The 23,707-nt window shown below is 36.9% G+C and overlaps 1 protein-coding gene across 11 annotated transcripts in view; it reads left to right on the top strand.

Moving 5' to 3' along the window:
• Positions 1–23,707, top strand: part of Pias2 (protein inhibitor of activated STAT 2) — a 71,139-nt gene that overhangs the window by 33,854 nt on the left and 13,578 nt on the right. For all 11 annotated transcript variants that reach the window (XR_009589744.1, XM_060377014.1, XM_060377019.1 and 8 more), the window contains 8 exons: positions 4,292–4,342; positions 4,440–4,530; positions 11,199–11,333; positions 12,428–12,533; positions 13,164–13,237; positions 17,169–17,329; positions 17,983–18,116; positions 19,825–19,996. Coding sequence is in view for 10 of the 11 variants with exons in the window: in XM_060377014.1 (XP_060232997.1) it covers positions 4,292–4,342; positions 4,440–4,530; positions 11,199–11,333; positions 12,428–12,533; positions 13,164–13,237; positions 17,169–17,329; positions 17,983–18,116; positions 19,825–19,996 (924 nt within the window). In the remaining variant the exon portion in view is untranslated. The remainder of the gene's footprint in view (positions 1–4,291; positions 4,343–4,439; positions 4,531–11,198; positions 11,334–12,427; positions 12,534–13,163; positions 13,238–17,168; positions 17,330–17,982; positions 18,117–19,824; positions 19,997–23,707) is intronic.

Below are 23,707 nucleotides of genomic sequence, written 5' to 3'. Positions count from 1 at the left end.
CTTAGAAGTTAATTAATTCCGTAATAAAGTTGTATCTACCCCATGTTCAAGTTTTCTAAGTTGTCAAGCAGGGCCACAGTCTACTCTTAACTTATCTATGGTGAGTTAGTTTTTGTTAACTGTATTTGTGTAGCCTTGGCTGTCCTTGAACTCACGGTGAGCCCCCTGTCTCTGGGATTATAGGTGGTGGTTCATGAACTTTGTTTTAGAGTAGCTCTCAGAGAACAGCTTGCAGGAGTTGGTTGCTTATTCCACCATGTGGGACCTGGGATCATTTTCAGGTTGTAAGGCTTTCCAGCATGTACACAGATGTTTTGCTGGTCCTTAATGTTTTATCTTGATTAGATTATGCCTTTCTGGCTAAAATGTCTCATTATGTGTTCTTTTCAGAGAATATTATGCACTATGTAGTATTATTGGTTTACTTTTGGTCATGCTAATTTATATCATTTGGCTCAGCTGTCTTATATTGTAAGGGACCTATTCCCATTGTTATTAGTAAATATTTTGAAGGAGATACTTTGAGACTTGGCATATCTATTGTTTTCCTTAAATTTTTTCCCTGATAGTTCAGCATTCCCTCGTGATTCTTGACAACTTCCAGTTTCTATTTGGATTAGTCTTTTATAAGGAAGCGTTAACTGGCATTGTTTTGTTTATTTATTTGTATAATTGTAGACTCATAGATAAATTGTGGATGTAACCCTGTGCCATAGGAATTTATGATGTGGTTCAAATTGTTGTGTCTTAATTTAGTAGTCATTAAGTCTTTTTGCTGTATGCCATTGATTTTTTCCCCTTTACTTCAAGATGTAGAACTTGACTGTACAGTTCTACCTTAGAGAGATTTGTGCTGTTTAGACACATTCCAATCCTAAGCATGTAACTTAGTTTCTTTGGCTCTTACGCTGTACACAAAATTGGAATAACAGTTACTACCTCATTGGATAGTTAGAACATTTAATGTTAAACATGTTCTAATTTTCCTAATGTCTTAGTGTTACCACTCATCCAGGAACACTACTGAAACCTGGCTTCCACTCTAAAATCACCCTCATTTATCTACACTCATATCTCCTCAGTCATTGGATTTGACCAGATTCTTACTGAAACCACCCACCAATATTTGTTTAAGTTTCTTTTGAAGGCCTCTGCACATAATAACTAATTCTAATAGTTTTCTATCTATCTCTCACCTATTCATGTATCTTTTTTGTAAATACTAATTTAGTTTTTTTGGGTACAAGTGTGTGTTTGTGCACATACTAGTGTGTACAGAACTGTAAGTTGTTGCAAACCATTTGATATGGTTGCAGGGAACTAAGCTGGAGTTTGTACTTTTAACTGCTGAGCTATCTCTCCAGCCCCCAGTGACCATATAGTCTTTTAAAACAGTTTCTATCTCCAGTGGTACTTAAAAACCTGTCCTGTGGGACCACTTTGTAGAATTTTTTTTCTTGTCACATGACAGCTCCTCACCCCTGATCTTTCCCCCTCTTTGCTTACCTTCCCTCTTTGCTGGGACAGGGCTTCTTATCATCCATTATCGTTCTTATCTTCTGTAGCAACTGTACTTCCTGGGCTTTGTTAAAAATTAAAAAGAAGCAGGAGGCAACCAATATCCTCTGCGAGAGATTTATTAGGAGGGAAGGGGGGTGGGACATGGAGAGAGAGAGAGAGAGAGAAAAGGGAAGGGGAAGGGAGGCACCCCGAGAGAGAGAAAAAGAGAGAGTATAAGAGAGAGAAGAGAAAGTAAGAGAGAGAAAGAAAGTGTAAGAGAGAGAAGAGAGAGTAAGAGAAAGTAAGAGAGGGACCACGTGTCGGTACTGGCCCTTTTAAGGGGCACGGTAACCACACCTTCCAGGTGTGGTCACCTGGCTGGCTGGTGACACGTGATGACATCACAGGAGCAGGTTGTGTTCCAAAATACTAACAGGCTTACCTCTTGGCACTTCTCTTTCAAATTTTGTTCCCCAACCACACAAAGTTGTGATACGTATCTAGTTGAGAATCCCTGTATTCATGGAAACACTAACAGAATTACTGTGTGCAGGCCAGGGTTCTAATTTGATTGTGAAAAAGGACTTGGACTCTTTAAGTCAAATTAAATTTCTTCTTTTTTATTTTATAAGAATTGTCACACTTTATTTTGCTTGTATTTACTATTAACATGAATCTTTAAGGAAAGTACTACTTTTCTTTTATCTTGGAAGTTCCAGGGGCCTCAAATTGTTTGATTTGAATGAGTAGAATGTTTGAATGATTTAGTCAGAATTTGTTTAGAAGGGGTCAGTAATATATAGGATATTGAAATATTAGAAATGCCTGAGAAGGATGTAGGCCTCTAGAAGAAAGGGAAGCAGCAGGAGCAGAGGAGACAGCTGCTTATACTTTTTGTGTCCATCTTAAACCTGGGCATTTTAATTACTCTGTTTAATCATCACAATAACTTGATGAAGTAGATGTATTCATTTTCTGTCTTTAACACATGTAGAAACTGAATCCAGAAAGGTTCAATAATTTGCCCAAGCTATCAAAACTTGGGGCTAGAGAGTCCCTGTGCCTTCCAGGGAACTACAGAATGAGAAGCAGTGAGCAAGGTGAAGGCTAAATGTGCTTCTTCAGATTTCTCAGGTTAGGACTACTCTAATATTTTCCCTGGTGCAGTCCAATGGTTAAGAGTAATGCTTCATTTTTAATCAGATTTTTTTTTTTTTTTTAATTTAAAAAATGTTCTCTTGAGACAGGGTGTAAGGTAGGCCCAGGTTGGCCCCAAAGTTTATGGTTAGCTCAGGATAACCTTGTATTCCTGGTCTTCATACTTCTGTGATGGGATTCCAGTCATACACTGCCATGTGTACTGGCTAGGTTGTTTGTTTGTCGAAAGGAGGGAACCTCAGCTGAGAAAATGCCTTTGTAAGATCAGGCTGTAGGCAAGTATATAGGGCATTTTCTTAATTAGTGATAGATACTCTTCCCTGGCCTCTGCATCAGCTCCTGCCTCCAGTGTCCTTCCCAGTTTCTGTTTCTATTTTGAGTTCTCTCAGTGGAGTGTGATTCAGGCTTTGTAAATCAAATGAACCCTTCCCTCCCCAACTTGCTTTTGGTTGTGGTATTTCATCACAGCCACAGAAACCTACAGCATCTGGCAAGGAAGATGCTTCTTAGACTGTAATGTGCATCCATGTCAACTGGAGGTCTTTTTTTTTTTTTTTCCTTAATTTTTTGTATGTGTGTGTTGGAGCTTCAGGTGGGTGTTGGGAGTTAACTGTGATCTTCTGGAAGAGCAGTGTATGCTGTTAACCACTAGCTATCTCTCTGGAGATCTTGTTAAAATGCAGTTTCTGATTGTTTGAGACAAGATCTGACATCCTGCATATTTATCATCTCCTAAAAAATAATAATTCTTAACGGTAGTCTTTGAGACTAAGAAAATCCAGAAATCATAAAAGGTTCTCTGTTTGTAGTTGGATACATGGTCCTGAAATTGCCCTTATTATCATGTTGAAACTGTAGGTATTAGTTCTATGTTAGAATCACCTGTGCAGCTTTAAAAACTATGAGAGTAGACTCAAAGCAGCAAGAATTATCTGATGAGGAAACTTTATATTAAACAAAACTTTCCAAGTGATTAGAATGTTCAGTCAAGGTGAAGAACACCAAAGCATGTAGATTAATTCATTGAACTCCTTCAGAACCTAGATTGCTCCTTTTTATGTTAACTAAATTTGTTATGTATAAAAGCAAATACTATATCATCAAAGTTCCTATGAGCTGAAAAAAATATCTCAAAACTGACGTGAAGAACAACTAAAAGTTTAGTCACTGGAGGTTATAATTATTGTGTTGTTCTGTTTCTTTGTTTAGCATCATTTTACATAAAAATGTGTGTATGTATATGTGTGTGTGTATATATATATATGTATATATATATATATATACAGGATTACCTCTGACCTCACTCATGGCATGCTCAAGTGGTAACTGGAAGACAGTATTATCTTTCTCTGTGGTCTCTACTTTGTTCATTGAGACAGGGTCTGTGTGTGAGTCTGGAACTTGTTGTAGTTAGACTGGCTAGGTAATAGGACTGAGGGATTATCCTGTCTTCATAAATCCTGCTTCTTGCAAGGCCTGGGAGAGGCAGGGTTTACTTGCTCCTTGTTAAAAAGCACCCAGCCTTAACATGGGTGCTTAGGATATGAACTAATCAATAACTACTGAGCCATGTCCTCAGTCCCTGCTCTGTGGAATTTTATTGTACTTTCTTTTTTTCCCCCCTTGCCAACAGGGATTTTTTGCCAGGTGGCAGGAGAGATTACACAGTCCAAGTTCAGCTGCGGTGAGTTTGAGGTTTTTCCTACTTTCTGTGTGCATTGGAGTTTTAAAACATGTAAACATGTTTTGGTACTCTAACATTTTTTTTTCTTTTTATACAGACTTTGCTTGGCAGAGACCAGTTGCCCTCAAGAAGATAACTATCCCAATAGTTTGTGTATAAAAGTAAATGGGAAACTCTTTCCTTTGCCTGTAAGTTGCTATCTATTTACTAGATTTTTGTGTAAGTTTAGTATAAACACTGACAGGGGGTAGAAACAATAACCACTTGGTACTGACTAATAACATAGTTCTTTTAGAAATAAATGACTGATTTGGGGCCTAAGCAAGATAGAAAGGATGAGCCTGAAGCATTATATTGTAGAGTTCAAGAAAATTTTCATTGATTCTTCGATCATATCTGTTACGGAATTATATTAGACTCTAAGAACTTCTCTTTCCCAGCTAGTTCCCAAATAATGGAGACAGACCTTTTGTGATTTTTTTTATATAAGCTATAAGGCACAGTAACTGGGCAGATAGCAATCAACTCTCTAAGCTATTTTGCTATTTCCCAGCTATACAACCCAAATTACTTGCCATAATTATTTTTGCTTGGATTGCTTCTGTTTCATCAGGCTAACCCTCATGGCCATGTTCTCATTGTCCTTATGCCCCATGTTGACTTCTGCTTTCCTGCTTTCTCTCCTGCTTCTACATCTTCTCTTCCTCTCTCCCTCCTCTCTCTTGGCTCCTGGTCCCTCTCAGATCCTAAGCCCAGGAACCTAAACCCCACCTAATTCTCTCCTGCCCAGTTATAGGCTTCAGCAAGTTTATTAATGATACAGGGGAGAAAAGCATCCCTGAATTTAACCTTTTTTACTTTATTTCCTCTCTGACCATGACCAATAACAATTTGTAACCAACCCCCTTAAATTACAACAAACATCCAGAACACACAGAACAACCAAAAGCCACCCACCTCGCCTCTTGGGAATGATGGCATCTTGTTCTTTAAAATGCTTCCTATTATCTGCAGATGAAGGCATCTTTTGGGGGACCTTAAGAAAACCAGGAAATTGACCAGTACCTGGGAGAGATGGCTGTTTCACTGGCTGTGCAGGCTCTGTGTGGGATTATCTGGTCTAGGAAAGTGCAGGGCTTAATTGAAGTCCTGACTGAAGCAGTTTCTGAGGCTGGACCAATTAGACACATCACTTGGAAGCTGTCCTGGATACAAATTTTTGAGGCAATCTGTCAGGCTGGATCATCTGGGCTACTTGCTTTGTCTTCATTGGTGTCTGGTCCTTTTGTTCTGATAACACAGACATTTCAAGCTAACATTGTAGGTACATTTCTACATAAACATATCTATAAATATGCCATGTGCACAAACAGAAAATCAGCTAAAGACCTATGAGCCAGAGAGCTCAAAGCCAGAGAGCCCTATGAGAAGGTGAAAGGCATCTGTGAATCTTTATAAGTCCATTTGGACTTAATTACAAATTGGTAATAAAAATTTCCATCCATGCATATGAAGAAATGGCATGAAATAAGTTATGAGGACCCTGTAGCCAATGAGATTTCATTGGCTATGCAGAGACATGATCTCTGCCAGTCTCTTGTGTTGTTCCCATGTAAGGGAATCAGCAGTCATGCCACCTGTTTTGTTGTTCTTTTGGGTCACTTCCTTCATGTTTGCAACCAGGATTTTCAGGAGGTCGTCTCTTGTTAAATTTTAATTAACTTTTCACTTCCTGTTGAAAGAAGAGCCTATCCTCTTCCCCAGCACAATATATTCTCTGATTTCCATCCTAAGGTTCACAAATTCTTAAAGTGTACAGTCTGATTTAATTCAGCAGTCCTTTCTAAAATCCCGTGTTTTTCAGCAGATGTATCATGTGTCTCACTGACATTTAACTTTCTCACTAATATTTTATAATTTTAAAGTCAATACAACAGTATTTATCTCTGGGGGACCCTGTAACTCCTTTTGTTTAATGAGCATTTCCTTTAAAGTGCGATTTACATTTTTTTCTACAATTGTTTGACCTTTTGTATTGTAAACGATACCTGTGACATGTTTTATGTTACAATGCTTAAATTGTTGCATTTAACTGAATGCATATCTTGGAGCATTATCAGTGTTAATCTGTAAAGGCATCCCTAAGATAGCCATTACTTCTTATAAAATGTTTAAGTAAAGATCACCCTTTTTAGAAATCCTGACTAGTATCAGTTGTATGATATACTGCCAAATTCATTTCTTTGGGTACTTTTAGGGTTACTTCTAGCAGGTTAATGGAGTGCAATTATAAAAATCACAAGCAGAATTTTTCATTAAAAAAAAAAAACACTATAAACCTCTGCTGTTTATATGATGCCTTATAAAAATTTGACGCTTCTAAAACATTATCTATTAATAATTGAGCTCCTCATTTCCTAATGCCAGTGATCCTGTATGAGATGGAATATGGCTTATATATATTGGATGATCTCTATTTCAGTTACCTGTTACAATTATATAAGTTACAAAGTTCATTCTTGAATCATCTGGAATAAGTGGAACAGTTTCAAAAAGGAAAACAACTCTTTCTGCATATTGAGAATCAGTAACTATATTAAGAGATTCTTAATATATGCTGTTCACGAGAACAGCATATAGTTCTGATTTTTGAACTGTAGCATATGTACTTTGAATTATCTTATTTATATTTTCAACTATCAGCTGATAGTTTTTTGGACTATTTAAGTATAAATTACCTTGTAATATTTGAAATAAATTACATAACTTGAGTAGTTAATCCAGTTGTGGGACATAGCCAGTTACAATGAGTTATTTCTTTTAGGGAAAACAAATTTAACAAAAATCAAGAAAATTCCACGTTCTAGTCCAGTTGTGTTATCTCATGCTGTAGCAGCAGTACCCCACCTGGCATTCTTTGAAATTCAGGTGTTTCTACTCTGTGCTGGCGGGCCCTTAGCAGAAAGAGCTGACAGGCATCTCACAGCCAGAGAGCTCCAAGTTCAAGCTGCTGCCATCAATTCCTTTTTTTTGTTTGTTTGTTTGGTTTTTTGTTTTGTTTTGTTTTGTTTTTTTAAATTGGGAAAAGTAAAATTTCCTTTATTTCTATTGCTGTAATTACGAACATCCTATTTTTCAGTTCTCTGATTACTTAAGTCTACTTTTTTCTGATTTTTCTCAGAGAAGGCACAGAAAACTGTTATTATTACTGAACATATTTGTAATTAGTTTTGTGTTGACAGTCAAAATAAAATTATTCCAGGTTCAAATGCCCTCTTCTACACCGCTTTTCATTTTTAACACAGAAAGTACTTTCCTTTTTAATGTCACTAATTCTCTCCTTCCTTTGGAAGAATTGGAGAATATTTGTTTCTATGACTGTCTATATACGGTTTTCTTTTCTTCAGTACATAAGCACATTTACAGAACATTTTTACTTACTTTCCGTTTACCATTTTTAAACTTGCTATTTATCTCTGTGTTTAAGTTTCTCTAAACTCTTTCTCTGCGTGTTACACATAAGCATACATTACTGGCTCTGATGTCTTCTCAGCCATGCTGTGGTTCTTCCAGGAAAATGCTCCTCAGGCTAGTGTTTGGTGATGTAACTGGGTGGGCTCTGCCTCTTCGGTGCTTGGTTGAGCTGCCTGCTGCTGCCACTCTTGCCCTTCAGCACCACTCTCACCTTCTCAAAGTGCCTCTTGGTCCCTAATTACTAGTCACTGGGATAATGAAATTGTAATGAATTGTCTTCATTTGTACTTAGCAGGTTCATGACAGTCATTTTAAGTATGCTACAGCTTCAAGAAAGAGTCAGTGCATCTTTACAGTTTACTTGAGCCCGATATCTTGTGGGTCCTTATTCTAGCTGTAAAAAGCACTAAAAGGCCACAAAAGATTTGGACTTGTTCTTGTCATTGATTTCAGTCTGCTGAATTGCTGAAAACTGATTCTGTAGGGATGATCTTGATATGATTGTGGAATTTCCCATGGTAAATCTGAACATAACTATCTTTGACCTCACATAAGTCCTTATATGTGTGACTCTATTATAATATCCAGTCATTGTGGACATATGGCTACTTTATTGCCTATACAGTGATAATTGGGTGGGAAATAGTATTAATTGCTTTGACAGTAGTGTGCTCTCCCATATAGCAAGTAAGTGATGAAATCAGCTTCATTTTACAAACCACTTCAAGATGCATGCTTTCTTTCATCTTTTTAAATGTGTCTGTTGTATGCATGTGTGTAGTATTTTGTGTTCACATTTTGGCATGTATGTAGGCTGATGTTGCATGTAGCGACCTGACGTTAATGTTGAATGTCTTACATATATTCACTCTACATCATATGTTTGAAGGCAGAGTATCTCTGAGCCGGACTCTCCAATTCCTGATAGTTTAGCTATACAGTTTCCTCTGAGAATCTTGTTTCTGCTGCTTGAGTGTTGGAATTAAAGGAGACTGCCATGCCAGCCTGGCTTTTTCCTGTGCTCTGGGGACAGAACTCTGGTGTTCACACTTGAAAAATGAATGCTTTATCCACTGAAGTGGTTACGTATTTTAATTTTTAAATCTGTGTGCATGCCAAAGGTTGAAATTGAACTTTCTTCCTCTTAATTTTTTTTTTTAAGACAGAGTCTGTTGTTGAACCTGGAACTCACCAACAATCTTAATTTCTTTCCTGTTATTGTTTATAAAAACACCTGATAAACGCAGCTTAAGGGAAAATTTTCCTTCTTGATGGGAAATCTTACTATGGAGAGTGCAGAGTGAAGTCCTTGGATTGATCAGTCGGTGAAAATGGAACAAGTAGTCTTTATTTACCTCATGATAGGTACCATAGAAAGAAAATAGTATTCCCTATGAAATGTTTGTATCTAAAAATTCAAACCCAAGGGAAAATGAGAGTGGTTAAGGACACTTGATGCTCTTGCAGAAGGCCTGGGTTTAGTTTTCAGCAGTCACATGGGGCAACTCACAGTGGCCTGTAACTCAGTTCCAGATTCTAACACCCTCCTGCTTCTGCCAACACTTGTACATGTGTGCACACAAATTTTAAAAAGAAAAAAGATTAGAAATAAAAGCTGAGCCTGATGCTCATGGGAGAGAATGAGGCAGTTCTGATGATTGAACCCACAGCTTTGTTCATGCTGAGCAAATGCGATACGTTGCTTTTAACACTAATGCATTTATCGCTTCCTATTCTCTTTTTCTCCTCCGCATTGTTGAAATGTCTTGTGACTCAAATTTCAACTAGAGTTTATATTTAGCTAGGGCATACGCTATCCATTTATTTATTCACTTATTTATTTATTTATTTATTTATTTATTTATTTAATCATTTTGGCAGACCCCAAGCTACTGTTTCTATTCAGTTAATCTACCAATACATAAAGCCAAAGCAGAATTATTTTTAGGGTCTCAAACAGACAAAAACAAGAGTTTGTATTTATAATTGCTTACATGCTGGTACTGATATTCCTGTGTGTGTTGCTTGGTAAGTGCTATTACTTTCCTTCTTACTGGCTTGGGACAGGTCTCTATCTGACTTGAAGTTGTTTTGCCTGGGTAGACTAGATAGCCATCCAGCTCTTGGGATCTACTGGTCCCTGCCCTCTGGTGCTAGAGCTACAGGCCTATGCATCCCAGCTTTTTACATGGATGTTGGGGACTGAATTCAGGTCCTCATTCAGGAGCCATCTCCCCAGTTCCTCAAGTAAAGGATCTAGTTTTGAGTTTCCCCTTTCCTCTGTGTTTTACATGGACCAATTTAAATGGACATGCCTCTCTTAAACATATAAATATGCACCACTCCTGTTTTCATGTTATAATTGCAAGTTCTTTGTAATAGAGGTTTTGATGATGTTTAGAATTTTGTTGGTAGTCATAGATGACAAATTATCATATGGATACCCTCTTAATAATAACTGTCTTCCCTTGAAGAGTGACAGTGAAGGAAAGATAGTTCTAGTCAACTTGGCTGTATTCTGTAACTCTGTTTATGTACCAGTGCTGTTTTTTTTTTTTTTTTCCATCTGTAAGGCACATACATAGCTTAAGTTCAACATTACTGCCATCTACAAAACAACATTTGCTGATGATTGAGTGTTAGCTGTGTTATTTTGCCATTGCCTGTATGTGTATAACTTGGATGCTATTCTTGTGGCCTGACTGTGTAGCTGTGTACCCTGAGATTTTGAACAGATAATTTTAAGGACATTTTGAAAAAGAAGCATGGATTTTAGCTGTTGTCTAAAAGTCATTCACCTGTAATTATTGGAAGATCCCAGATAACATTAGCATTAATACACACAAGGTTGTTTTTTACTTTCACGGAAATCTGAGGTGTGTTAGTGGAATGAAGTGTAGTTTAAAAATGTATTTGTAAAGCTTTTCTGTATTAAAGAATAAGAATGTAAGTGCTAATAATAGAATGAAAAGTTCCTCAGAAGATTTTTCTGTCAAAAAAGAATATAGCTAGGCTGTGTATGGTGATACATACCTTTAATCCTAGTGCTTGGAAGGCAGAGGGTGGGTCTCTGAATTCAAAGCCATCCTGGTCTATATAGTGAATTCCAGGAGAGACCCTGTCTCAAAAAAGAAAAGAAGGAAGGAAGATAGAATATGGTAGTCAGTTTGTTGTGTTTATATTTCCTTGGTATGTAAAAATAACTATGGAAATACATCAACATTAATTAATTTAAATCCTGTAATATAGATTTTTATTCTGGTATATTTATATGTAAGATAACATAATGTAGCAAAAGTTAGCCAAGGTCCTGTTCATCTTGGGGGAAAAAAAAACGTTTAAATCCTACAGAGCCTTTAAAATTATCTTTTCATGGTTATAGGGCTATGCGCCACCACCTAAAAATGGGATTGAACAAAAGCGCCCTGGACGACCCTTGAATATTACATCTTTAGTTAGGTTGTCTTCAGCTGTGCCAAATCAGATTTCTATTTCTTGGGCATCTGAAATTGGAAAGGTAAGAATTTTTTCCTGGGTTGTATGAAAAGTGTCCTTATTAGGAGTTGATTTATTTTCTTAGGCTGCTAGCTTGTGTATTAAAGCTGTGAGAAAGTACCTAACAGACTAACTTCACTGAAGAACAGCTTATTTCAACTCATAGTTCAAGGTGCTATCCAGCATGGTAGAGAGCATGGTGGTAAGCAGTTTTTTTGTTTTTATGTTTTATTTTCCTTTCCATTCAGGAAGTAGAATTAATTTGTCAAGACTTTCCCTTAGGAAAAAAACTGATTTAGGCCTTTTGGGTGTGATTTGCTTGAGGCCATGTAAGAAGTAGTCTCATCTGAAAGAATTAGAACTTTGGCACTCTAAATTTGAAGTGTTAATTTAGAGCAGTGTCATTTGAACTTGATTCATGCAGTGTGAACCATTTTCAAATTGAAACTATGAAAGCAAACGGTATTCCATAAGTAAATAAAATAGGATTCTGGTTGGCGTGGGAGGGAATATTCTCATGCTGGCCCCCAAGCTACTCATTTTGCTAAATTAGAAAATATAATCAGGAAAACCCTTGTCCACACTTACTTGCCGTACAAATGAATATTTTAAAATGGCAAGTGATTGAGAAGTGATTTCACACTGAGCAGATCATTGCCGTCCTCAAATGCTTAGTTGATGTTGTCCCTGTCTCAGTTGCCAGCTATCCTTTGGAAGTTGTTTAAGTGTTACTTTTAAAGCCTAGAGTTTCTTCTATCTGAATTATTATTATCTTTGTTTGACAAAGGGTTTCTTTGTGTAGGTCTGGTACTTGCTTTGTAGACTAGGATGGCCTTGAGCTCACAGAGATCTGCCTGTTTCTGCCTCCTGAGTACTGGGATTAAAGGTGTATACCACCATGCTCTGCCAAAATAAAGTACTCCCCCCACCCCCAAGACAGGGTTTCTCTGTGTAGCCTTGGCTGTCCTGGACTTGCTTTTTAAACCACAGTGGCCTCAAATTCCCAGAACTCCATCCACGTCTGTTTCCCTGAGCACTGAGATTATAGGCTGCACCACCATACATGGTGCATCTCTATTTTATACGAGTAACGAAAGCACTTTACTTTCTTTGCAGAATTACTCCATGTCTGTGTATCTTGTACGACAGCTCACATCAGCCATGTTACTACAGAGATTAAAAATGAAAGGTATTAGAAATCCTGATCATTCCAGAGCACTAAGTAAGTAATGTTTATAAGTAATGTTTATACATACCTAGCAACAAACAGTAATATTAATCACTAATATACACATTTGTATACGTATACCACATGTGTATGTGTGTGTATATATATTTATAGAATATATATTAGTTCATAGGTATGTAACTTATGTTTGTTATCTAGTAGAAGAAATCTTAGGCATGTTACCACATTGTTTTCAGTTGGCAGAAGAAATAAAGAATGTATGTTTTCTCTTTACAAATTTAGCAGTTGTTGGAAACAACCAATTCAGTTTAATGAAAATGTAATGAATATATGATAGAAAGCATTAATGCTCAGGCCTCTGCTCCATTCCATATTCCCCTTCTGTTTTGTTAAATCATAAAACTATGTTTTTGTTTGTAACTATTCCTTTCCAGTGGCCTTATTTTTAAAAAGAAATCTTAAATATTCAGTTAAATATGTTATATAGTTTACCAGTTGGTCATTCTTTAATATAATAATGGTGATACGGTTGTGATTTTACTACAATAATACTCAACATTCTGTGTTTCTTCACCTGTTCAAAGGGCTTAGGAACTTTTCAAATGTTCTGCTCTATCACCATTAATTTTAATTTTTTTTACTACCATTTTCTTCTTTTTACAGTTAAAGAAAAACTTACTGCAGATCCTGATAGTGAAATTGCTACAACTAGTCTTCGAGTGTCCTTGATGTGCCCTGTAAGTAAAGTGACAAAGCATTCTGGCCAGTTTTGCTTTTCATAAATGACTAATTGTCATATAAAAGAAAGGGTGGGGATGAATGAAGGAATATTTTGATAGAATTCTAAACTTTTATCTTTTTTTTTTAAACTTTTATCTTTTTTTATTTAGGTATCTTCATGAGTAACTGTTAAGGCTTTTTTTTTAATTCTTTGAGCAGTTATGAAGCAATAACCTACAAGATTGTTACATCAAAGAAGAAAGCCTTAGGCTCAGAAAACCTGTCATAAGCAGTGCTATAAATAATGCAGTTTAGTAAGAGCTGCTTTTGTCAGAGTACATGTAATACTGTAAATAGTGGTAACATTACTGGAGTCCGATAAATGCTAACTGTGGTGGTCTTGATTTAATGAGTTAGGATGTATGAGCTGTCTTTGCAGTGTACTTTTAAATTACACAAAAAAATTAATTTCATATATTGTTACATAGAGACTTGGGTGAGAAATCATTCTGCAGTATCCTTCTGTGGTTGGCACTGAGCTAACTGAGAGAAAGTAGACAGTCTAGAAAGAGGACATCCATGGAAAAGTGGCAGACTATACCGAATGGTAAAGAAAGAGGTGGGGGAAGGGCAGGAACTATTCTGAAATTAGTGTGTAGAAGAAAGCCTTTTAAAACTGAGAACTGGCCAGGTGTGATGGTGAACACCTCTAATCCCAGCACTTAGGGAGGCAGAGGCAGGAGGATATCTGTGAGCTCGAGGCAGTAACGAGTCCAGGTCAGCCAAGGCTACACAGAGAAACCCTGTCTTGAAAAACCAATCAGTCAGTCAGTCAATAGACCTTTATGAGAAAACTATGAATTATAAATTTCTAGCGTAGTTTTGGATGACATTTGGTAAGCATCCAATGCTACTTGTGGGACATCTGCTCTTTAAATTTAATGGCGAGAAAGTAATATAATGGAGGAAGAGGAGAAAATAATTGCTGAGTTTTTCTAACGAGTGTAAGTGTTCCAACAAGCCCTGAGGGAGGTATTGAGGAAATTGGTTAATGTTGGGAAACCCAAATCACAGGGTCACTAGTAAATCAGGAATAAAGCTTTCATTCTGATAATTATTCCAATTTTGTATTTTCGTAATTGCTGCTAGATTGGGCTAAAATACCAGTGTACTGGTTTTTAGTAGAAATGCTGTCTTGACAAATGTTTGTATGTGTGGTTGTTTTTTGGTTTTTCTTTCACTCTTAGGCCAAGCCAGAGATCCTTCTCCCTCTGCCTCCCAAATGCTGGGATTAAGGGTGTGTGCTACCACTGCCCAGCATTTATTTAGTTATCTTTATAAAGCTTTTTTTTAAAAGCATTATTAATTATTTATGTGTGTGCATTTGGGCAGATATGTCTGCATGTGAGACCAGAGGTCAATCTCAGGTGTTACTTCTTCCATAACTGTTTAGTTTGAGGCTTTGAACAAAGATCTTACCAGGGGATAATCTGACATGGGTGTGGCTGTTGGTGGACCTCTTCTCCAAGAATAAGCACACCAATATAAGTATAACTATATAAAAACATGCTGGAAACTGACACAATTGTATAATAGCAAAAAGTTTTCATGAACATTTTTAGTTTATGTCACACACAAGACTCATTTTTATTACATAAAGAGCACCTATAAATAAATTAACAAGTTTATTGACCACGTGTAAATGAGTAAAGGGTATGTCTAGAGAATTCTTAGAAATACAAATAGCTCTTTAAGGTAAAAGAATAGCTTCAGTTCACACTGAAAGTAAGAGAAATATAGTTTACATCTGCTGTGGGATATTTCTCGCCAGCCAGCCTGGAGAAAAGCAGGCAAGCATTCATTGACACTGCTGTTAATGGTGAGTGGAATAACACATAATAATGTGTATGAATTTATAGATCAGTAGATCCCTGCTTAAGGTACTTGTCATTGTTCAAAGACCACAACAGTTTCCCTTTGAGGGGAGCCCTTCTCCCCTGCTGGGAGTGCAAACTTGTATAACCACTGTGGAAATCAAGCTGGTGCTTTCTCAAATCAAGATCCAGCTCTACCATTTCTGCTCATAAACCCAAAAGATGCCCCACTATTCAATAAGGACATTTGCTCAAATATGTTCATAGCAGTTTTATTTGTAGTATCTAGAATCTGGAAACAACCTAAATGTCCCTCAACAGAGGAATGGATACAGAAAGTCTGGCACATTCACACAATGGAATACTACTCAGCTATCCAGAACAAGGAAATCATGAAATTTGCAGGCAAATGGATGACACTAGAAAAGATCATCCTAAGTGAGGTAACACTGAAACAGACAGGCATGGTATACACTCACTTATAAGCACATATTAGCCGTCTAATATAGAATAGCCACATTAAAATCTATAGGCTTAAAGAAGATAAACACTAAGGAGGACCCTAGAGAGGATGCTTAAATCTCATTTAGAATGGCAAACAGGATAGACACTAGAAGAGTGGAAGACAGGAAACAGTATGGGAGCCTACGATAGACGGTCTTCTGAAAGGATTCACCCAACAGGGGATCAAAGCAGATGCTGAGACTCACAGCCAAACTTTGGGCAGAGTGCAGAGAGTCTTATGGAAGAAGAAATGGCAGGGGATAGAAGGACATGGAGGGGACAGGAGCCCCACAAGGAGACTGACAAAACTAAGAGATCTGAGCCCAGGGGGTCCTGCAGAGACTGATGCAACAACCAAGGACCATGCTTGGAGAGGACCTAGAGCCCCTGCTCAGATGTGGCCTATTGGCAGCTCAATCTCCCTCTGAATCTCTGATTGAAGGATCAGGGACTGCCTCTATCATGATCTCAGTTGACTGCCCCTGATGATGTGGCCTTGCAAGGCCACAGAGGAAGAGGATCCTAGGAGACCTGATGAAACTTAACAAGCTGTGGGCAGATGGCAGGGGGGGAGAATTCTCCCATTCAGACTAGGGGAAGGGGATAAGGGTGAGATGGAGGGAGGATGTGACTGGGAAAGTTGAGGAAGGGGCTTCAATCAGGATATATAATGAATAAATTGTGAAAAAAAATTTCCTTTGACGCCAGAAATTTTCATTTTGAGGTTCTTATTTATAACATTATAGTGATACAAGGTTGGAAACAAACAAAATGCCTGTCACTAGTGCAGTAATTAAATCACAACGTGTTTATATCATAGTAGCTTTTCAAGAAACATTTACTTTTTAAAATGTGTACTTGGGTGTGGTGTGGTGTGTGTGTGTGTGTGTGTGTGTGTATTTTTTGTTCATTTGTTCACATAAGGGCAGGTGCCTGTGGAGGTGAGAGGCGTGTAGAACTGGAGTTACAGGTGGTTGTGAGCCACCTGATGAGGGTGCAGGGAAGTGAGCTCAGGTCCTCTTTACTGTTGTTATGTGCTCTGAACCATTGATCTAGCTCTTTAGCTTCCACTGGTTGCTTTTTATATATAGACTTGTGTGTAGTAGCTACCAAACTGGGTAACAAAGTAAGGTGTAGTATTTTGTAAAACATGACACCATTTTTAAGAAAATAGTCTTTAAATCTAGACTTGATTTCTGCTTAGGACATTAGTAAAAGGGCATGGAAGAGATGTTTAGCTGATTTCCCTAATAGTGAGACGAGGGCCAGGTAGGAAGGTCTTGGGTGGGGATTTTTTGTTGTTACTGTTTTTTGGTGGGTTTTTTTTTTTTGTGTGTGTGTGTGTATCTTTTCCTCTGCCTTTGGACTTAGACAGTACTAATGTAAAATGATCTTTCAAAAATCTTGAGACCACCCAAAAATAAATAAAAAAAAAAAACTTTGAGAGTAAATGTAGTAAACCTTGTTCAAAATAAAAAGACTTGTTGAAACTATTATAACACCCCTATTGTTCTGAAGGATTTCTTGTCCTATTTGAATATGTTTCTGTGTTGTGTTTCCTATTATGTAGTTAGGAAAAATGAGGTTGACAATTCCATGCCGCGCAGTGACTTGTACACATCTGCAGTGTTTTGATGCTGCCCTTTATCTTCAAATGAATGAGAAGAAGCCTACCTGGATTTGTCCTGTCTGTGACAAAAAGGCTGCCTATGAAAGTCTAATATTAGATGGGTAAGTGCTTCTTTGGGCAAGCGGTTAGACAAAGAAAGAGAAAGAAAAAGTGTGTGGGCCAACGAGCAAACAACCTGCTGGGGTGGTGCATATCTTTAATCCCATCGTTAAGCAGGCAGAGGCAGGCAGATCTCAAGTTTAAGTCTAGTTAGGTCTGTATAGTTTGTTTCTCAAAACAAAAAAGCAATAAGTAGTAAGAAGGTAAATGGTAAATTCAGTCACATTACATAGTTGCTAAGTTTAAAACTGTAATTTGTGTTTAGCTTATTCTGGTTCTAGTGTTATGTTCTAAATGTAATTTTTTTTTTTACTGCCTATATTAGAATTTGGGGAAATAATATGAACTGATTTAATAAGTTCTTACTATTAAAGATTTTATTTTTAATTATATGTATTGTGTGCCTAAGTATGAGTGCATGCAATGGCAAGCCTAATTTCTGTTCTTGTCCTTTGTATTTGTCTGCCAGTCTGCCTGCCTGACCACCCATCCATCCATCAATCCATCTCTTTACCTTCCTCATAAAGTATAAAATAATTGAAGTTCCAAAAGTCTTTTTAAAGTCTAGCATTATTACTTTGTGTTCAGTGTATACTATTTTCTTATTTCATCTTTGACTTTTTATGACATGTATATACTTTTGATTGGTTTACAGGCTTTTCATGGAAATCCTCAATGACTGTTCTGATGTGGATGAGATCAAATTCCAAGAAGATGGTTCTTGGTGTCCCATGAGACCTAAGAAAGAAGCTATGAAAGTAGCCAGCCAGCCCTGTACAAAAATAGAAAGTATGTGCTGAATGGCAGGAGCCCCAAAGAAGTTCAAATTTTTTGGTCTTAAAGAATGTGCTAATTTCTATATCATCTTTCAAGCTTTAAATAGATGTAAAACAAGTGGAAGTTATCTAAAGTTAGGAGGCCTTGAGGTTGGGTATAGTATGAAGCCTGGCTGGGTGGCAGTGGGTCGCTCTTGTGGAATACCAGTACCCTAGAGGCAGAGACAGGAATCCCTAAGGCAAGTTGTTCCTCTACCTGTGGGATGTGACCCCATTTCAACAGGGGTCACCTATTATCAGAAATTACATATTTATATTATAATTCATTTCTGTAACAAAATTACAGTGTGAAATAGCAATAAGAATTTTATAGTTAGAGATCACTACAACAAGAGGAACTGTATTAAAGGGTTGTAGCACTAGGAAGGTTGGGAACCACTAAGCTATACTAAGAACCAAATTGCTTCAGTGAGACCTTGCCTGAGTAGTAAAGTGGTAAGATGCTTGATATTAACCTCTGTTCTTCACATGCATGCGTAGACATAAATATGCATGCATGTGTATTGTGTAAACACACAAGAAACAAAAAGAATGGTTAGAAATTGTTTTGTGTATCTGTACAGAGCCCAGTGTCTGTATCACTTATTAATCAGTGAGGAGACAGTGCCCTGAATTAGTTGTTACTGAATAAATTCTTCCCTTCATTGGTGGAGGGATTTTATAGCTTTAGTTACCCAGCGTGTGTTCTTGGTTTTAATTCCCTGTACTCATCTGCACTGAGAGGACACACTAACGGAGTTTGAGAAATGGAAATCTATGTGCACGTACAACCTCTGAATTAGTTGCATTTGAAGCTCAACAATGCAAAAACTGATTTTCTGAGTAAGAAAGGAAAACAAAAGAATTTCCAGCAGTATTAATTATTCTCTTGTGGTTGTCACAGAACTCCAGAGGTCACATTTTCAGGGTTACTCTCATTAGTGTAAAATTGTGGGCAGGCTCAGTTTTATTGATTACTGTTTAATACTTTTTCACAATGAACTAGCACTCATTTTTGACAGATAACAGAGAATAATGTTACATAACAGGATAAGTTTGTCTGTATAAACAGAATGGGTGATGACTAGATGGTTTCTGTCAGGAACTTAGGTAATCAGTTTGGGACTTTTTTTTTTTTAATGAGCAAGATTGCTACAATTGAAATGTCTGATTCGGGTTCATGGTGCAAATATGCAGCTACAGAAACTGCATGCTCTCGACACATAGTTCAAGACTTAATGGTGCACAGGTATATGATGACATGCACAGCTGGACATGGAGTATCTCTTATCCCCTGCCATAAAACCAGTTCCCTAACCCTAAAGGTCTGTCTGTACAGTGATTGCTAACCTAGAATGGCAGCATGAGCCCGCCCCAGGCTCTGTACTGATAACGCTAGGGAGAATAAGTGTGCTTTGAAAGAGGCCTCTGACCTTTGTCAGGAATGGCCCTGGCTGTTTGCCCATAAACGTTGAACAGACAAGTTAGGTGATCTGTCCCTAATAGAGAAAATTTGATTTCCTGGCTGTGTATTGTCATGTGTGTGTGTGTGTGTGTGTGTGTGTGTGTGTGTGTGTACATACAGACAGACATTTATATTTATATATAGATACTTAAGACTTCTATAGTTGGTTTGTATTATAGCTTTGATATTTCTCGTCTTCCTGTTTATCTATATCCAGGTTCAAGTGTCTTTAGTAAACCTTGTTCAGTGACTGTAGCCAGTGATGCAAGCAAGAAGAAGATAGATGTTATTGATCTAACAATAGAGAGTTCTTCTGATGAAGATGAAGACCCTCCCGCCAAAAGGAAATGCATCTTTATGTCTGAAACACAAAGCAGTCCAACCAAAGGGTTTGTCAATTTATAGTTCACTATTGTTCATTCCACTTAAAACCAGTTGTTCTTAGGATGATTTTAAAAGATGTCTGTGAGGAGTGACTACAGAAGGCAATTTTCATCTGCTTTGGTAGAGCCGAAATATTTTCAAATAGGCACATTATTCACAGGAAATCAAATTTTGGTGAAAATATTCAGCATGTCTGGAAAGTGGGAGTTTTAATTATTTTTACCTTGTGTTTTATTCTTGAACCTGCTCACAAGCAGATTTGGCATCTCGGTCCAGTGTAAGGAAGTTGGTATAATGGAATGTAGATACAGGAGGCTTGTAAGGACAGATCCATTTCTGGCACTTGTATACTTGTTGGATGATTTTGACTATGATCCTTAACTTTGACCCACTTTTTGTTCTGTTAAAATGAGATAAAATAATGCCTGATTCATAGGATCATTGCTAGGATTCCATGAGATTATAAAAGAACTTGGCCACCGTGTCAGGAATGTGGTAGTTCCCTAATGAAAATTCATCTTTTTTCTCTTCCACTTTACAGAGCAAAATGTGGGCAAGTAGATGGGTGTATCTTATCATGTGATCCCTCTGAATGATGCACAGTAGCTATTAGACCTTTAAGACAAGACAGATTGGAGAGTTCAGCAACAGATAGCCATAAATTGTTGTGATAACCCATATTTACATTCTCAAGATTTGGGTGTGCTAGTCTCATCTCTGTCCTTAGTTTATTTAGTATTTTATTGTATATTTTTTTAATAACAAATTGGCTCATTTTAAGTATATGTCATAAAATTGTATGTTTATCATTCCAAGTCAGTTTTAGCATATTTTCAATGTGAAAAATGCTCATACTCACTTGTTTGTTATCTTGCATCCCCTAGATGTTGGCAACATCACTTTTCTATTAAATTTCTGAACTTGCCTGTTCTGGACATTATTTATAAATGAATTATATTCTGAGTATACTTCAGATTTCTTTTTGTAATTCTTTATAGGTACTTCAAATACCTTTTACTACCTACTTTTTAGATTTAAAACTTTGGAGCTGATTTCTGCACTTTTAAAGCTCTTGTTCTAAGTCAGGTATGGTAACTAATTCCTGTGATGTCAGCACTTTTAGAGGCTGAGCAGGTAGATCGCCGTGAGTCTAAGACCAAGCTAGGCTCCTACCTCAAAAGGAAAACCCGAAAATTCTATTCTATTCCAGGTAAAATTTATATATCACAGTAGGAGTATGGGCTCATGTTTTCTTTTACCTCTTTAGTTAGAATAAATTTTTATTTTTAGTGATATAAAGTAAGGAAAATAGTTTAGTAGTTTTTTGTTTTTTTTTTCTGATGTGCTGATTATTACTGTTTTGGATCAGTTCATTTGAAACTTCTGAAAATCAAATGATAGATAAAGATACAATTTTGAAGTGCTTACTAAAGTTTAGAGTCAAGACAATGGATGCTTAGGCATTTCTAGATTTTATGTTATCATTTATAATATAATCAATGTTTTAGAATTAAAAAAGAGTTCATACTTTTCTACTTACTTTTTGTCCGAGAAATTTTTGTGTGATCCCAGGAATATGAGCTAAGTGTACAAATCAAACATTTACTGATGATAAATGAAACAGTTCTTTAGTATATATACATCTTTTCCATTTATTAAAAGATAGGTGTGTCTACTTTTACATAAAAAGGATTAAATGGGTGACTAAGAAGATGGCTCAGTGGGTAAAATGCTTGCTGTACAAAGTATGTATCTGAATTTAAGTCCCCATATAAAAATGACCTGTGCGTCTGTGACCGCTGTGTTGCTTTGGGAGGAACTGACATGCAGATCCCAGAGGCTTGGTGGCCATCCAGTCTGGCTGAATCAGTGAGCTCCAGGTTCAGTGAGAGCCTCTCTCAAAAAAAAGATGGAAATGTGACTAAAGAACACATCTAGATTACCGCTTGTGGCCCCCAGTTACATACAGGGTCACACATATGTGCACACGTTGAGTTTTGGTATTTGATGTTGCAGGTCATAGAACATCATCAGTGCTACGAATGCTCATTTATGTAAACACATAGTATGAAATAATATACATACGTTAAGGAACAGTTCAGAAATTTTTGGAGAATTTTTCCTAATTTTTCTTAAATTCATCTAATGATTTTTTTAAAAATGATTCTCGTGCGAGCAACTCTAAAAGAAATATTTGAAGTCAAACATTGTAACAATACTATCCAAAGATATTATCAATTGATATATAATGAGGAATAGGGTTATAAGAACTGGACTTTTACTTTTCCTAATTTACTATATTCCTAAAACAGTACAGAAGTTTATATGTACAGTAGAAACATGACAGGTCATAGTAGTGATGAATTTGAGCCAAGGCAGTTAAGGCAGCCTCAGTTGGCATGGCGTAACTGCACGTGCAGTGCAAAATGTGTATATGTGTTAAGCAAGGCTGAAATGAAGTCACATGATGCAGCATGTATGATCTGTCAGAAACACCTTGAATTCATTATGCTTTCAGTTACAAATTTAATTTCCGTTTTTACACATTCCAAACCTTTTTCCTGTACCCCATTAGGAACATTACTGAGAATTCAAGAAACTATTTTAGAGTATGAGGAAAGTTGAGTCACAGTTCTTAGAGTTCATATCAAGTGTGGCAGAGAATTACATAGTAAGTACAGTGCTTGGTGTCATACACAAAGGTCTACCATAAGTGTCCTGTCTCTCTGTTAACCAGTACTTGAGGATGACCTGAAACTGAAGGAGTGCCACATACATGGGTAACAAAGGTTCAACATGACCACAGCATGCAGAAGAATAGAGATAGTTTATACTTGTGGTCACATTAAGGAAGACGATGTTAAAACTGTTTAGAAAGACTGTTTAGATGGGAAAGAAAAGTACTTAACACTGCTAAATCTAACATGGAAATTTGTAATTATATCAAGTACATTTGAAAGTTTATATTTTAAGTCTTTATAAATTTCAGCTGTTTCCATAAAGTTGACATAATCCTTAATACCTAAATCATATTTGCACATTGACACATAAACAGAAGAATGAACATGTAAAGATAAAAGTGAAAATTCTGAGCTCAGTCATAGGAAGTTAATAATTATATTTTAAAATGATATTCACTACAGCTAAGTAGAGTTTATTCTAGGAGTTCTTTAGTATTGATGAATTGGTTTTATCATAAGGACATTAATGACTGGTTTTGTCATAAGGACAACTATCTAGTTATCCTAATAGATGCTTTAAAGGTATTCAGTAAATGTCTCATGATTAAAATTTTAATTCCTTTAAATATCTGAATTCACTTAATAATGATGGGCTCACTGCTTAAACTGAACACTTAATACATTGCATACATATTATCATACATACCATACCATCTTGTTCTATTTAGAGTATATGTCTGTACTTAGTATTTTAGCTAGGGCTGATCGTTGAGAAATGCCCAGGAGTACAGCCTAGAGGAAGAAGCAGGAAAGTGAGTAGTAGAGCCCAGAATGCAGTGGACAAATGGATATCAGGACTGAAGGTTTTAAGTCAAGAAAAGAGACTGTCTCCACTATTCTAATTCTCAAGAGAGAGCTATTGACTGGCTAGAAGCTTATTCTTTGCATGACAATAGCAGTTTGGACCAGTAGAAGAAAGATAAGTGGGAAAACTTCCTGAGGACTTGCAGTTGAGGCTTTGTGTTAAAATCTCAT

This window comes from Meriones unguiculatus, chromosome 2 (assembly GCF_030254825.1).
Source record: "Meriones unguiculatus strain TT.TT164.6M chromosome 2, Bangor_MerUng_6.1, whole genome shotgun sequence".
NCBI lineage: Eukaryota > Metazoa > Chordata > Mammalia > Rodentia > Muridae > Meriones > Meriones unguiculatus.
The sequence above is the reverse complement of the archived record's forward strand: the minus strand, read 5'-3'. Positions and strand labels throughout refer to the sequence as shown.